Genomic DNA, 16,022 nt, shown 5'->3' with positions numbered 1-16,022 from the left:
CAGATTTCCTTTGAAAGGCTCTCTAATGTATACACCAGTTTAAACAGGTTGCACAAAAAGAAACTTCACACAAATTGAAGTGGTTGGTTTTATCAAACTCCTTTAGCAATAGTATGTAGATAAGGAACGAGGGAAGTCCAACATACATGCACAACAGCATTGTTTATTGGTCCAACTGAAAGCATCAAAAAAGCTTGGCAGGTTTCAAAATAATTGGAGAGATAAATTAGCTGAAATGTCAAACAGTACATCCTAACACAATGCTCCCTACACTCAAATGTCATCCATGTCTTTAGAAGCAAGACTGGAGATTGTTTACCATCTTTAGATTCAACTTTCTGTGTTATGGAATACATTTATAAACTTGTTTAGAGGGTTGAGCCATTCAACTTAAAAAGTGTTTAAAAAAATAAGATGAACAAAATATTATTCAACCATGAAGTAGTTAATGATTTTACTGGTCCTCTCTGTCCAATGAATGCTCAGAAGTTTCTTTTTTTTTAATAGCTCTGGACAGATATAAAATGAACCACAAAAAAACTAACAGGTTTTGTGCTACAGAGCAGGTAATTTATGCAGCTCAATGTTTTTAAAGCAAAGCTATCCAACGCTTTTCAAATAAGACATCAGCACCAAATTATAAAAAAAAAAGGAAAAACTGAATAATCGCTCTCCATAATAACCAAATGAATACATTTTCTTCATTTGGAATTCTGTAATACACTAAAATATAACATTAGACAGAAACTGCAGCTCTAACCTATTGAAAATACACAGATGCCACTCAAAAAGTGAACTCAAGTGACTTTAAAACTCGTTAGAAAGGTCTGGGGCTGTACAATATTGAGCTAGATACTGAAGTTTGTGCACAGGGTAGTTTTACAGAACAACGGAACTGTCAGGAAAACTACAATGACATGAACACCATCTACACAACAAACTAGTGTTACAACCCCGTTGCCACAAATGAGCCACTGACACCCACGCTAGAAACAATTTTTAAGAGTTCAGTAAAGTTCTTAGAAAGGACCCAAACAAGTTGGAATCAAAACGGCCGTGGAACTCCTTTGAAGGGCTTGAATCCACCCACAGCGCCACCACTGGGATTGGAGTTAGTGATCTGCACAATACGGCCTATTCCCGATGAGTGACTGTGGAGAGGCAAAGGTACTTTACGCTCAGTCATCAGTGTTTTGTCCGTTCTCATTGTATATATCTATGTACTACCTGGAAGTCATGACGCTTCCTCGACTGTCTACTATCCTGCGATTGTCAGTGAAGCCTCCTGCTTGAGAGCTAGAGCTGCCGTGCCAGTCTTTTCTCAGTCCTTGCTCCCTGCCGTGACGCTCCACCACAACCTGGCGACCAGATCCGAAGGTCTGTGGACACATGGAGGCTTTAGTCGGCAGCAAAAGAAAGTACAATGTTTAAAACAATAAGTAGCTTCAACCCTTTGAATGATGAGCGACAGTCAAGGTAGGTTGATAAAAAAAATAGAGCCTAACAATTTAATACTGTAGCTGAAAGCAATTGTGAAATAGGAAAAGCTCTTTTTTTTAATTATATGATGAAGGGGATCGTAAAGTTTCTGAAACAGCCACTATCTTTTTGGAGTCAGAGGAACTGCTTCAGCATACCAAGAGGCTGCAATTAATTCTATCCTCTTTACTTTGTTGGAAGAGTTCAGGGATAGCCTTCCCACCACATTTACTGTTCAGATACAACATAAAAATACAAAGAAAGGATCATCTCTCACCTGATTACTGATCATGACCGGTCTGCCTTCCTCTCGATCGTTGAAGTTGCTTCTTCCCCGGTTGACTGAAGGGCCCGCTCTTTCTGAATGCACGCGAATGGGTGCTCTGCACAATCAAGAAACTTTGTTTAAAACACACACACACTAAAACAAAGCTCCCACAAATGATTCTGCAACAGAAGTCTACCTAACCTCATATCTCCCTTCGTGGTTAGTCCTTCATTCTTCCAAGGTCCGTGCCCCCCAACACGTGCTGTGCGTGTGTGAGACATGGTGGGCAGTGGAGCTCTTGGTCCCACGGGGCGATCGTGCATGGGTGCAGGGCGTCTGTCATCTCTGTCCCTGCGGTCGGTGTCTCTAACGTCCCCGCGTGTGGGGGGCACAGGCCTGCGGATTGCGTCAAAGTTCTTTGGGTAGCGGTCAAAGGCTGCGCCCTCTCTCAGAGGAGCAGGGCGACTCTTCTTCATCTCTGGTTCACCATCAAACCTGTTGCGCCTTAGAACAGAGAAACTGAGTTAGACAAAGTATCACAGCAATAACCCTGCATTTCACATTTTAAATAGTTGTTTTATTTTTAGAATGTCATTTGTTTGGCAGGACAGATGGCCTTTTTCAGTTCTCAGAGGGAATGATGACTGCAGAGGATGGCCACAGATCCAGGTGGCCTGGTATGTTACAGACCTGACCATTCCTCAAAGCTATTGTATCGATTGCTCAAAGAGGCAGCATGGGAACCAATGTCAACCAAAATGCAAACAGCACCGAGTTCCACAAGAGACCATAACGTAAAAAATGTCATCTTTAAGATGTACATTTAACTCCTTAAGATTTTTATGCATCTCATTTAACGCTTGGCGTCAAAAAAAAGCCACCACACTGTTAGCTACTGTATGAAATTTGTGAAACATGGACAGCAAAAGACCATGTGATTGTTGACCATAGAATAATGATTGTATACTAGCAATAACGCTTTTCTGCCTTGATTATGACCCAAAGCACTTTAGTCACCAATGAACACACAGTCACACACTGCGCTGCCATACATGGGCGACATCATCAATCACCATGAGCAAAGTGGGGTTCAGTGTCTTGCCCACTTCGGGCAAGACTGGAGGTTGACTGCACTACCTCTGCGCCACAGCCGCTCGGAAAGTTAAACTAGGCAAACAATCAGGCTCCACCACAGATTGGTACAGATTTCTGGTGTGAGAGGGCTCTGATTTAGTTATTAGCAGTTTTAAAGTTTAGCCATAAAGCTAAGCTGTGTGGAGACCTGGATTTATCCAAGCTAAAGCCAACTGTAAACTCAACATGTGACTTAAAGAAATATGGTGATAGAAGACCCAATAACATCTTCATAAAATGATTAATGCCATTTTTCAAAGAAATGGCAGAAGCTATGTTTATTTATGTAAAGCAAAAACGGGGGGGGGGGGGGGGGGGGGGGGGGGGGGCAAAAGTTCTTGTCACTCGCATTCTTTTGCATGATCCCTTGAAATAATAGAAATACTCTAAGTGACAGAAGCACTTTCAGCATCTTCGCTTTTTCAATTATGGCACTATGGACATTTTTAGCCAAACAAAAATGAACAAAACATTTGGATTCATTGAAAATATTAATACCGTATTTTCCGGACTATAAGTCGCACCGGAGTATAAGTCGCACCTGCCCAAAAATGCATTATAAAGTAGAAAAAAACACAGATAAGTCGCACTGGACTATAAGTCGCATTTTAACTTTCACAACCTTATATGACACAATCATAGCAGACTGTTTATCTAATAATTTCACAGTAATTTTTTCTCAAACTTATTTATTTATTCTTTTCATGAAGCATCATTGGCTAACTAATACTCTGTTTTCATCCTGTATTTGTAGAAACAGTTGTCATTTTTATTGCATTTCTGAATCTATGAAATCATTGGAAAATAGAATATTATGTTTTTAGCCTTCAAGATCTTACTGTAAAAAAAAGGTTTGCTGATTCTCTGAGTCACTTAACATCCTCTTAACACTTAACATACCTCATACATCAAATTGACCCAGGAACATCATCTCTGTTCCTCACAAATGAACATAACAGGAGGGTTAACAATGTATTTATTTCAATTTATTTCTAATATAAGTCGCTGCGGAGTATAAGTCGCACCCCTTGCCAAACTATGAAAAAAAGGGCGACTTATAGTCCGGAAAATACGGTAATTGAATCGGTCTAAACTTTCCCTCTGTGTGTACCTGTCAAATGTGTTTGGCTGCTGGGCAGCAGCAGCTTCTGGAAACCGACCCCTCTCGCGAGGATTAAAGTTTGGAAAGCGGTTCTGCGGCCGGTTGAAGTTGGAGCCCTGGTTGGAACGAACTTCTGACTCCTGCTGGATCTTCTTGTTCCCATTCCAAAAAGGACCTTCCCTTCGCCTGAAATAAGAAAAATGGTAAAAAGCAAGGATTACGTACTCTTTTTGATTGGAACATGTTTCACTTAAAAACCTATTCAGCAAATTCCTCCATGTAAAAAAGACTCAATCAATACTGGCTTCTTAACCCCCTATCTTAGATATGACGTTTATACTATGCAGTCTTCATAGGAAGTTCATCAGACTGCAGTTTCTCTCAATACAGAGCATTCTCAGTCCTGACTACTCACATTTTTCCACGTCGGTGGAATGACAGAACACACATCTGCCTCAAAAACTGTTATAATAGAACAGACTTGACTGTCGGCATATGTGAAGAATAAAAAGATGCACGTTTTCTGACCCAGTTGTTCTGACCAACACACAACATTTAACAAATTGTATTCCCCCGTATTAGCACTGAATCCTCCCCTCAAATATAAGTGCATACCCATGTTCTGGTTCACGGCCCCTTTTGAAGTTGTTTCTCTTTTCTTCAAAACGCAGTTGCTCCTGCTGCCGCCGGAGCTCCTCCCGCTCCCGCGCCATCCGCTCTGCCTCTTTACGTCTTTCCTTTAAGTCATAAAATATAAAAACTTAACTTTGCATCATGAGAAAGCCATAGGATGAGACTTGTGCTGAAATATATGTTCCAATATGTATTTAGTACACCTAAAAATACTGATCATACCCTGAAACATTCATGATTTAACTAGACTTTCTGTGCACTTCCATTTGCCTGCACATATTTGTGCAGTCAGAGACAAAGAAACACTTTATCTTTCACAAAGAACTTTCCAAATCTCGCTACTTTTAATAAATATTGTAGCCCCAAAGTACAAATGAAGCATTTGATGACTTGAAACCACTTCGCCCCACCTGTTCTATGCGTATTCTTTCCCTTTCGAGCCTCTCACGCTCCAAGCGCTCTCTTTCCAGTTTCTGTCTCTCCATCTCCAATCTTTGCCGTTCTCTAAGGAGGTTCTCATGTTCTTCGCTCTCTCGCAACAAACGAACACGCTCACGTTCCCGCCGTTCTTGTTCTGCCATTTCCCGGCGTCTAGAGACAAAGAATACGGACAATTTCAGGACTTTTCAAAGAAAAAAATTCAACCTTTTTCTTTTTCAGCAGGTGTTACCTGCGCAGATCTACAGCTCTTCGGGCACGCTCCATGCGTTCCCGGATCCTCTGCTCTCTCTGCTCCTTGATCTTTTCAAATGGCAATATCTCTGCAACCTCATCTTTGTTTGAAAACTGTCGCCGTTTTTGCCTTATTATCTCCAACTTGGGGAAAAAGAGAAAAATAAATAAGAATAGAAATAAGACCTGGTCAAATGAATTCCCAGCTGTTAAATGTACCTCTTCAGGAGGAATCAACCATCTTGGTTGCCTCTGAAAATTTGGATTTGGAAAGGGCTGGGAAAAAAAATTACAAAACATATTTAGTTCAAATGTTATCATTTCAAAACAAAAATAAACTAATACATATTTCAGAAATGTTACCTGATCAAAATATCGTCCCCTTCTAAAAGGTCTTGGTCTGAAATTGGGGTCACCTCTGTTATGATCTACCATCATAACCTTTCCTGGACTTATTGAGCCTTAAAATATATATATTAAAAATGAATTGATGATGGAAAATAAACATATGACCATATTATTTTTTTAATCCAAGAAGCATAATAAAAGGTAGACTTACGTCCATGCTTCCTGTCATCCTTCTTTAAAGAGTCTTGATCAGAGTTCGATGAAACTGACTCAGATCTTCCACTTCTGGCTTCCTGCTTCTTGGATAAATCCTTGTCTTTCTCTAATGATTTCTCAGGTTTTTTCTCAGCTTTTTTGTTTGATGACTGTGCTCTAATTTAAAAACAATAAAAAAAAAATAATTTTAAAACAATATTTCCATTAGCAAAAGGCAAAGGACTGACACGTAAACTTAAAAGTTACTGACTTGTTAACCATTTTTGTCCCCGCAGAAATGCGCTTATCGCTTAATTTGCTGGAACTTGCTTTGTCCTCTTCTTCGTTCTTCGAGGGTCCCTTTTTGAACGGATCATTTTTGGCCTAAATGACACGACCCAACAGCAACAATTTATCAAATTTCAAAATACATCAAAAAGATAATATACATGTGATGTCTTGCTTACCCTTTTAACGTATATTTCCTGTCCATGGAGCTCTGTGCAGTCCAGGTGAGTGATACAGCGGGTCACCTCTGTGCTGGAAGACATCGTCACCAAGCCGTAACACTTGGAACCAGGACTGCGGGCATTTGTGACCACCTTGGCACTTAAAACCTGTCCAAAAGAGTGGGAGGGAAACTTTGCATGGAGTTCCTGTGATGATTTGATGTATGCTTTAAACAGGCAAATGAAATAAAGCTCCATACCTTCCCATACTTGCCGAACAGATTCTTTAGATCAGCTGCTTTGGTGTTTGAAGAAAGGCCGCTCACCCACAGGTTCTGAGAAGAGCTGCTGTTGCTTCCAGCTGCTGCCAAAATAGAGGAGATGTTTAAACTAAATCGAGGAAGATTAGAAGAGTTTTCCACATTGCTACAAGGAGGACACCATACCCTTTTCATCCTTGGCAGCTTTTCCATCTCGATCTCTTGAAGAACTGCGAAGCAAATGTTACAAAAACCACCACAAAATGAGCAAAAGTAATTAATACTGCAATGCAAGGAAAAGACATTTATTGAAAAAAAAATTGTTTAGCTGTGTTGAGGGGGGAAAAAATCCGTAATGCAAGACGTGGATCAGAACCAATGTCTCAAAAGGCTTCTTTGTTTTTCCAGTGGTAAGATGGGTGAAGCTGTCAGCCAATTCATTCCCTGGATCAATATTCTTCAGAGGTTTGCTCAACTTCAGTGAATCTTTTGACTGAAAAAGGGGGAGGGCAATGGGGGTCATCTTGGGAGTCTAAAGGGGTTTTACATTGCCTTGTGTAGGAATGGGAAATGGCTTTACAGCTGCTGGGAAGGTCAAAGTAAAGAGTTGTTTTTGCAGCTCCAGGTTAATCCCACAATTTAACAAACTTCAGGGAAGTAAGTCAAAGTTGTAAACTGCAGGATTAGGTACATCAGTGAAAACTTCTCTTATGGCGAAAAAATAAAAAAAAAATCTTGATGCTACCCACAATGCAGCGATCTTAGTGAGCTGGACTTGGTAGTAGAATCAAAGAACTGACATAGAAAGACAAACCTCTTTTCTTGACCTGATGCCCCAGAAGTGGAGGGGCCTTTGTTTCCAGAATCCTTATCTTTATCTCCGGTTTCAGCTTTCTTCGTGGTCTTGTCTCCAGATTCGTCCTCATCCTTACCATCTTCAGGGCCCTCCAGCTCTTTGTCTTTCATGTCATCATCAGGGTACGTGTCGGCAGAGGCCTCTGGCTCATCAATGCTCTTCTCTGCCTCTGGATCTAGAAGTTTCACATGTTTACCTGTATCCAGGAGATCGTCTCCATCAACATCAAGGGTGATGGCATCTTCGTTTTGCATTGAAACAAATAGGTGATCGTCCTCCGCATCTTTAGAGGAACTCATTGCTTCAGCATCCAGCTCGGGCACTTCGCTCTCTGCTTCAGCTTCTGCTTCTGCGTCCTCGTCTCCTGGTTCGACCTCGGCCTCTGGCTCAGGTTCTGAATCATCTTCAGGCGCTATGGCTTCTGTCTCGGGCTCAGCTTCGGAGCAAGCAAGGCTTTCCCCACAGGGCGGAGGCTTAGAATTTTCACGAGTACCATCATCTGTATCAGTTACATCTGAGGGATTCAACAAGGATAAACATGGCAAAAACACAGCTTTTAACATGAACAAGTTGCATGTACCTTGACCTAAAAAGTAGAAGATAAAGCACATTCAGTCATAATGGTCATCGGGGGAGCAGATACCACAGGTAGACACAAAACACTAGGGTGATTTGGTGGTCCTTTCTTGATACCATAGGGAATAGAACCATATCTTGGTCCATGTGCAATATCCAGATGTTTCCAACAGCATGCAGTGACTTTCTGGAGTTGAATACTTAGGCATGTCCAACTGATGGTGATCAAAATCTTCATGCTTTCTCTCTTTTGCAAACAGCAGCTGCAACTGAATCGGTCCAAAAACATTTCAAAAATTCGTTGAGGTCAGCGTCTTCACCAAAAAAAAAACAAAAAAAAACAAAAATAAAAACCAAGGATTATTGTCTTTGCATAACTCGTTGGATGTCCAGTCATTGTAACATGAAAAATGCCTTCGCTTGAGTGGAACAAAGCTGTGCGTGCTCCAAGTCCTCTTCTCTGGACCTTCGTGCTGAGGCTGCAGGGCTGAAAAGAACCGATTTCCTTTCAACTTTGGCACCAATGAAGGATGAGGAGAAGAGTCCAAGTTCTTCAGCAAAGTCAAATCCCAGCTTCATCACCTAAACATGCCCTGGACCAAGGTGTAAACATGTGGTGGCAAAGGTAACAGTGCATTCAGGTTTGTCCAACCAATCCAAGGGGAACAATGTATGAAATCCATCTTCCGTCCATGTTCTTGCTTCTTTTAACGGATGCAACATAAAAACTTCAGCCCGATAGCTGTAAATATTCATTTCCTTGTTAGGTGCAGGATGTTGGGTCCAGAATGCTTTCAAGATTCAACTTTAGAATGCAAGCAAATTCTCCTTAAAATACCAAGGAATCCAAGGTAGTGGAGTACCCACAAATCAAGGCAGCCATCTGCCAATGAAACAGGTTCTTCAGAAACGCTCGCTGTGTTTTTTATTCTTTCACATCAAAAGTGATCCAGTCCAGTGGCTTGCAGAGTTACAAAATACCACAGGTAAAAAGGAGCCATTATACCATGAGTCTGTAGGTCTCACAGGATAGTTGTTATAAAAGGCAAAGTAGTAAGACAACAACCGGTAATAAGATGTGGTTTTAGAGCCAGGATACATACCTTTCTCAGATTCACACTCCTCATTTTCCTAAAAACAGAAACATACCCAAGTAAGAAAAAAAGAGGTTTATTGCAGTATATACCACACTGGCCTTTTATGTAAATTATACAATAACTTATCTGCAAATAAAAGTGTGTTTTCCAACACAAAGGGTAAAACAACAAGGAGACCAAACCATTAGTATATCTATTTAAAATTCATCCATTTATGTCCTTTTTTTAACAAAATAAATCAATTGGGAAGGATGTTTTGGGGCTTAATATTGCAGTAATCCATTCAGTTTTTGAATAGCCCAGAAAAAGGAAGAAGTCCCTGAAGGGCAGACAGCTTCAAAGAAGTCAGATCGGATTTTTTCTTTTTTCTTTTTTAATATTAGCTGTGTCTTCAGATACAATAATCTGGAGACAGACGAGAACCTTTGCCCTTATGTAACCTGCATCATGTGGTTGTTGTGGTTCCCAGCTTTAAGAGCTGGCTGAATATGCTGAATCATTTCTTACGTTACCTTACAAATAGACTTTTACTAGACTTTTTATTCTCATTACAACAAATGTTAAAATGATATAAAATAAGACAATTAGGTAGTTTGTGGAATTTCTAATCTGACATTTGAAAACAAGTTCTCTCTTACGTACGTACATAATTTTCTTAAAAGAACATCCCCACTCACAATACCCCTCCAAAGAAACAGTTTCATTCTCCATGATTTTAACTAGAAACATTTTGGCCTCTTTACTAGTCAAACTGTCATCCTGATTGAAAACAAAATTTAAAGTCATGACTTTCAAGACCCTTCTCCCTACTGTCAACCCATGTAGCCACAAAGAGGCTCATGTCTGGTTTCCCCTGTGCCGGTCTCCAGCCTGGATAGAATACAGGGTTATATCAGGAAGGGTATCCAGCGTAAGAATCTCTGCTGAACCACCTGTGTGACTCAGTGAAAACTAATTCGCTGTGGCACCCCCTGAATGGATATGCCGAAAGGTGAATAACTAACACCGTTTCATTTTCTTTTTGCATTGGAATGTACGGACTTCTCTATCAGGTTTGAGAGGATGACACAGGACTCCCGATCTGAGAGACACGGCTGTTTGAACTGGAATAGTTCTGCAGCTGCTTTCGATATGTCTCAAGCACTCAAAATGGTTTGGCTTTGCGTCTGCACAGAAAGTGACTCGGCAGAGCATTTTTGACAGCAACAGCGTTGAAACGGATTTAGCTGTGTGTTTGATGCTCGAGTTAGAAGTCACAACCCCAGTGACCAAAATCTCATTTTTGACTCACCAGACAAGTTGGCTGATAGATAATAAAAAAAAATCTATCAACCAAATTATTCTATTATTTAACAAAGAAAAAACTAAGTGTTATTTAAAAAATGATATTTCACTAAATGCAAACAGAGAGGAAGTCATAACATAATGAAAACATCATATAAAAATTACTTTTTTTTCTAAGGATTTCCTGTATTGGTTTTCTAATCAATCTTTGCCTTCTGCTTTAGGCGTTTTGATGCCGTCTATAACATGTTTTCTTTTCAATCACAAAGGAGTTGTTTTTGTTTTCTTGCTGAACAACGCCCCCAAGAGAAGAGGGGTTTCAGTCAGTCAACCTGTAGTCTGAACCAAATGTAAAGTCAAGCCTGGCTATTTGATTTAACTGCATGGTTTAAACCGATCTGTGATTACATGTAGGCGACACATGGAACAGTTCGTTAGCATGGTAGCATCAATATGTAACGATACCACTGTCTCCAAATCATCACTGTTTACTAAACGTTCTGTTGCTGATGTAAGTCCAAAAGCTTTATCCTCCAGTTCTTTCTGGATCCTGTTAAAAAGTCCTCACATGTTCCTCTGCTTCCTCAGCTTAGACTGAAGCTACACGGAGGCCACCAGCAGAAGTTACAGGGGTGGGGTGCTTCTTGCGGCGCGTGCGCTAGTGGTTTTTTTCCCTTCTTATCAGTCTTGTGCAAGTAGCTCCTCTTTGCTTGCTGCCGTTTCACATTTGCGCTTTGCAAGAGACTGGAGTACTGAATTTAACTTACACAGTGGAAGCACAAGAGAGCTGAGAGCAGGAAAAATAAAATCTTAATTTCCTAAAAAATAAAAACAGTCTAGAATAACAAATTCGAATTAAATCAACTAATCGCCCAGCCCTAACGCAATAAATTATTTTTGTAACATTTTATATTTTAAGACAAGACAAAAGAACAGGTCATTTAAATATTGCTGTTTCAAAAAGAGAATAGAAATTGTTAGAATAATCTGCTTATAAGGCAATATGGTTCTTGAGATGTATTCAATATTTAGAATCTAGACACATTTGCACCAAAAGAGCAAAAAATTAAAAAAAAAACATTTAAAATTAAACATGGTTTTATTACCTTGACATAACTATCTTCTTCTGTAGTGGTTTCCACATCAGAATCCGTTTTTTTCCCTAAAATATAACAATAAAAAACAAAAAAACTTATACAACAAATTAAATAAGTCACCGATACTGCTGCATGAGATAATACTGGAGTTTACCTTTGAATTTGCCACTTTTTCTAGTTGTAGAGTCAGTTGAGAGCTGGATTTGAATGTTTTCTGGATCCCCACCTTCATCTTCTATTGCCTGAAAAAGTTTTAGTGTCACTGTTAGCTACATTGGCTGTTTATGTTAATATAAACCAGGGGTCAGCAATGATTGACATGAAGTGCTGATTTAAAATTGTATCCCTAACAGCTGTGCCATAACAAACTATAATGAAAACTCTTATACAAAGAAATAAAAAAAACCTTTACAATATATCTGAAATGCTATTGAATTCACAAACAGCAGGTCAAATAGCTTTTTAAACATATTTTGGCATAAACTCAAAAAGGTGCTTTCAAAACCATGATACACAAGGAAATACACCAGAACAAATTACCATCAATATTTCTAAAAACTTCACAGCCATTAAAAAGGAAATAGATACACGTAATTTGTTTTCCTCATCTTCTGTTACATTATGAGACGGCCTGATTAACTTTATCTAATTCTGTGACGGTCCTTTTATGTGCCGTTTAAAAAATATTTTTACTTTTTCATTTGTTTGCTAATTATATTAATATAAATATTCTGCAATTGGACAGCATCATTTTTCTTTTTTCACCCGAGTAAATGGAGTGGTGTTTCAATTCAATTTTATCATACCAATCATTGTATAGGAACATGAAATCAGTTATAAAACTCAATAGGTAATGGCTAAACTAAACAGACTAAGTTCAACTGGGGATCCCTGCCTTTAGACCCTCCTTCTTGGTAAGGAAAAACTAAAAAGAAAAAAGATTCCGGGGAAAAATAGAAGAACCTCAGGGATGTCCACATGAATGAGGGATCCTTTCCCAGGACGGACAGGCGGTGTACCAGAACTCTAAGGCTACCTTCACACTGCAGGACTTGATGCTCAATTCCGATTTTTTGAAAAAAGTCCTATTTTTTTGCACGGCCGTTCACTTTTCCAATTAAATGCGAACTTTTGTGATCTCCTGTGTGACCGTGAAATTACCCAGAAGTGACCTGCATGTGCAGAAGAGAACTCAACGGTGAACAACGTCACTCGTTGGTTGCAGAGGTAGCTAACGTTAACAATGGATGTCAACAACAGTGTTGTCAAAGTAGAGCTCTTTTTGCATTATTAAATTTATTTTCACAGAAGGAGCCAGCACAATTACAATCTTCTCATTTTAAGAAGGCAATGGAGCCAGGATCGTCTGTGCCCACTGTTGTGGAATGGGGATGTGAATGTGCTGGGGCAGCACGCGTGTGTGTAAGAGAGAGGAGAGAATACTGCGCTGCACGCGCTCTCTCCTCTCTGAGGGGCAGTGGGGCGCACATTCACGTTGTGCGTCACGGAGGAAGGACAACGATAATAAACGAAGAATCCACTCAGCAGAACTGCTATTGACTCTATTAACCCGCTCTGGAGAATCTGAAGGTCCGAAAGGGGAAATGAATCCCGAAGTAGGATCCGCCTTTGGTTCCCCGTGCTTCTGACCACAGTCAAAAAGGGGGGAAAAAAGTCATCTCTGGGAAGGTTCAACACCACGCTCTGCCATTTCGGTGGAATGCGTTTCTAAAACCACCTGGTTGCGATAAGAGCCCTGAATAGAGCTGTCACCGCAAATATTAATCAAATCGGCGACCTTGCTTCCCTTCCACTGACTGGTCTCATCAGCATCGTCCGCCATGGTTAATGTTTATGTTCTAGTTCCTGCCTACTTCAACGCAGAATTATGACGTTCGTAGCGTATCAATGATGTACGGGTCGGATACATGTAGCCTGGCCGCTCAGACGGAGGTCGCATTTCAATAGATCGGATACGTATCGGATTCAGGACCACATACCCAAGTGGCCTGGGTCACTTTTAAAAAGATTAGATCTGTGTCGTTCAGCCTGTCATTAAAACATCAGATACAGGTCGCATAGGGGTAAAGAAATCAGAATTGGGTAATTTAAGCCTGCAGTGTGAACATAGCCTTAGAGAAGAATTACGTTATCTAACTCAACATGTTTGATTAGAATAGCAGATGGGCTTCATCCAGATGGAATTGGGGGGGTGGAGGTACACGGTCAGTTACAGATGCGATGAGCTGTAGTATTAATTATGAAACTTGTTCACATTTTATTTTATTGGGAAGAACAAAAAGGAAAACTGAGTTTAATATGCCCTTTCTTAGTTATTTTCAACAAACTGAACTTGTAACTTTATAAATGTCAGCCGCTGGGACGCCAAAAACATGACCAAGAAAAAACAGCTGTGCAGTCATAAGCTGCAGCTCGTGGATTCTCTGCGTTTTTCCCCATGCGCTCCGGTTCAATCAACAGACACTCATTTCACCCCAAATATCATTTTACTGGCAACCGTTTCAAAAATATTGTTTTGCAAAAACAAAAAAAAAAAACAAGAAAAAAAAGGTCTACTTTTTAAGGAAAGTTTATGTATGGTGGCAGGAGTTCATCAGAAATTCACCTTTGAGTTGTGGGCAGACTGTTGGTGCAAAGTAAGCCCGCCCCTGCCTCCCGACATCTTTCTGTTTAAAAGCTCTCCCAAAAGCTTACAGCCCCTCACAACCCCAGCCGAACATTGCCAGTACTACATAAATGAAAAGCATTATTTGGGACTCATCCAGCCTTACAGTCTTGAGCCCTTTTGCCATCTTTGACAAGGAAAACGAAGACGTACATTGATCGATTTGTCTATAAGTGGATACATCGAAATGGAACTGTGCAGGGAGCTTGTAGCACCTGCGTCACTGCTACAAGATTTTCCCAACAGCATTTTTTCGTCTGCTCCTGATCCACAATGATTTGCATAAATAAATGCCCAGAAATATAATTTTAAGCTCAATTTTCTTTCAATGCATCGTCCATCATGAGAAAAATGCTACAAGAACATGCTTAATAAAACCAGGGGTGTAACGGTTCATTCTAACATTTCAATTCATATAATTTGTTGACGACATGATTCATTTTGAACTATTCGATTCACTGACCTAAAATCGATCCAGGGCATCTTTAGCCAAAAATTTCAACTAGTATGACTAAGAGATAAATACCTTGGTACTGAACAGTACGGGTAAAATTGTGTACAAATAAACAAGTTAACAAGAATTCATGGCAAATCCATTCACGTTTCAGTAAGTTCAGCCCACAGTTGTTTGTCCACATCAAAACAAAAACAAAAACGGACCTTCTTCGATCCAGACACTGTATGAACACATTTCTTTTTTTAAATTCAAAGACTATCCACACATTTACTGTAGGATAAACTGATTTGTCGATTAATCGTTACACCTACAACAATCACAATTTTCCTCAGAGTGGGTCTTTAAAAATCTTTTTTTGATATAATAATTTGGTTTATGAAACAAATCTGTATCAAACCATCCCTTATATCTTGACACATTGAACATGAGAAGGGTATAAACCATTTTTTTTGTTGTATGACCTAGACGTGGTTCAGAATTGATGCCATCGGGAAATCGGGACAGCCACACTTGTCTCATTTTAGCTGTACTGCCAAAGGATTCATTTGCAAATGCAGCAGCTCTTTTAAAAGCTTGCATGCATTAACATCCAATAATAACATTAAAAGTGTGGTTTGAAAAGTGTTCGGTCAGATAGTGGGCAACGTTTTAAATTTTACATGAAAATAGACGTAATAACTTAGAATTAGTCTTAAACACACATGACATGATCTACATTTAGCAAAGTTTTAGTTGCACTTATTGATATGTTTAGGAACAAAGCAAACTGCTGCAGCATTGATTGACATGCCTACATCATGCACAGTTCTCTACTGCATTTTTACGGCTGGGCTGAATTATTACGTGCATAAAAAACCGCATTTGTTACTGCTCGTTTACTTTTTTGTCCAAAGGACCACAGACGACACCTACTCTGAGCAATCCCAGACTTGAGACTACAACTTCAACACACGTGAGTGACTGCGTTCGTATTTGGATGAAACCTACTACTACTAGACTCTAGACCAGGAAATTTGGACTGTTAGTTAAACTTTAATATGTTTAACATTTATTCAGCCCTACACAAACACTGTTTATTGACATTTGGAAAAAAAACGTGGATCATATCAACTAAATTGCTCAGTCAATAACGGGGTTAGCTTGCTAGCCGAAAGTCGTCACAACATGATATTAGCTAAGCTAGCAGCCGTCTCCTCCTCGTCATCGTTTTACCCCACAGCTGCCTGAGTTAGGTACAGCTTTTGTTCCGTTACCTTTTTCAGTCTTGCAAGTAGAATGCTTTTAACACCAATAGTGTCCAAGTTCCTCCGCTTGAGCTCAGACTTTAAATCAACTACCCTTAATTCAGAAATCTTCTTAAAGCCAGTTGAAATGGCACCCGACGCCATTTTACCTCGGAATCACTGGCTCATGCGCGCGCATGAGGTTT

At 39.9% G+C, this 16,022-nt stretch overlaps 1 protein-coding gene across 2 annotated transcripts; it reads right to left on the bottom strand.

Annotated features, from left to right (window-relative positions):
* Window positions 1-143: 143 nt before the first annotated feature.
* sltm (SAFB like transcription modulator) lies at window positions 144-16,022 on the bottom strand. Of its 2 annotated transcripts, none has more exons than XM_004067175.4 (20): window positions 15,847-16,022; window positions 11,605-11,692; window positions 11,460-11,515; window positions 9,076-9,103; window positions 7,355-7,910; window positions 6,727-6,770; window positions 6,541-6,644; window positions 6,299-6,448; window positions 6,103-6,215; window positions 5,848-6,008; window positions 5,652-5,749; window positions 5,508-5,564; window positions 5,287-5,432; window positions 5,027-5,207; window positions 4,599-4,720; window positions 3,993-4,169; window positions 1,949-2,251; window positions 1,757-1,862; window positions 1,228-1,379; window positions 144-1,151 (listed from the first exon to the last, which is right to left on the bottom strand). In XM_004067175.4, exons 1-20 carry the CDS (start codon window positions 15,979-15,981, stop codon window positions 1,046-1,048), a joined length of 2,883 nt encoding a protein of 960 aa, XP_004067223.1. In that variant the 5' UTR covers window positions 15,982-16,022; the 3' UTR covers window positions 144-1,045. The 2 variants fall into 2 exon arrangements, with proteins under 2 accessions (XP_004067223.1, XP_011489584.1); XM_011491282.3 differs by having other exon boundaries at window positions 6,541-6,641.

The sequence above is a fragment of the Oryzias latipes genome, chromosome 3 (genome assembly GCF_002234675.1).
Source record: "Oryzias latipes chromosome 3, ASM223467v1".
NCBI classification, from domain to species: Eukaryota; Metazoa; Chordata; class Actinopteri; order Beloniformes; family Adrianichthyidae; genus Oryzias; species Oryzias latipes.
Note: the sequence above shows the minus strand (reverse complement) of the source record. Positions and strands in the feature narration are given on the sequence as shown.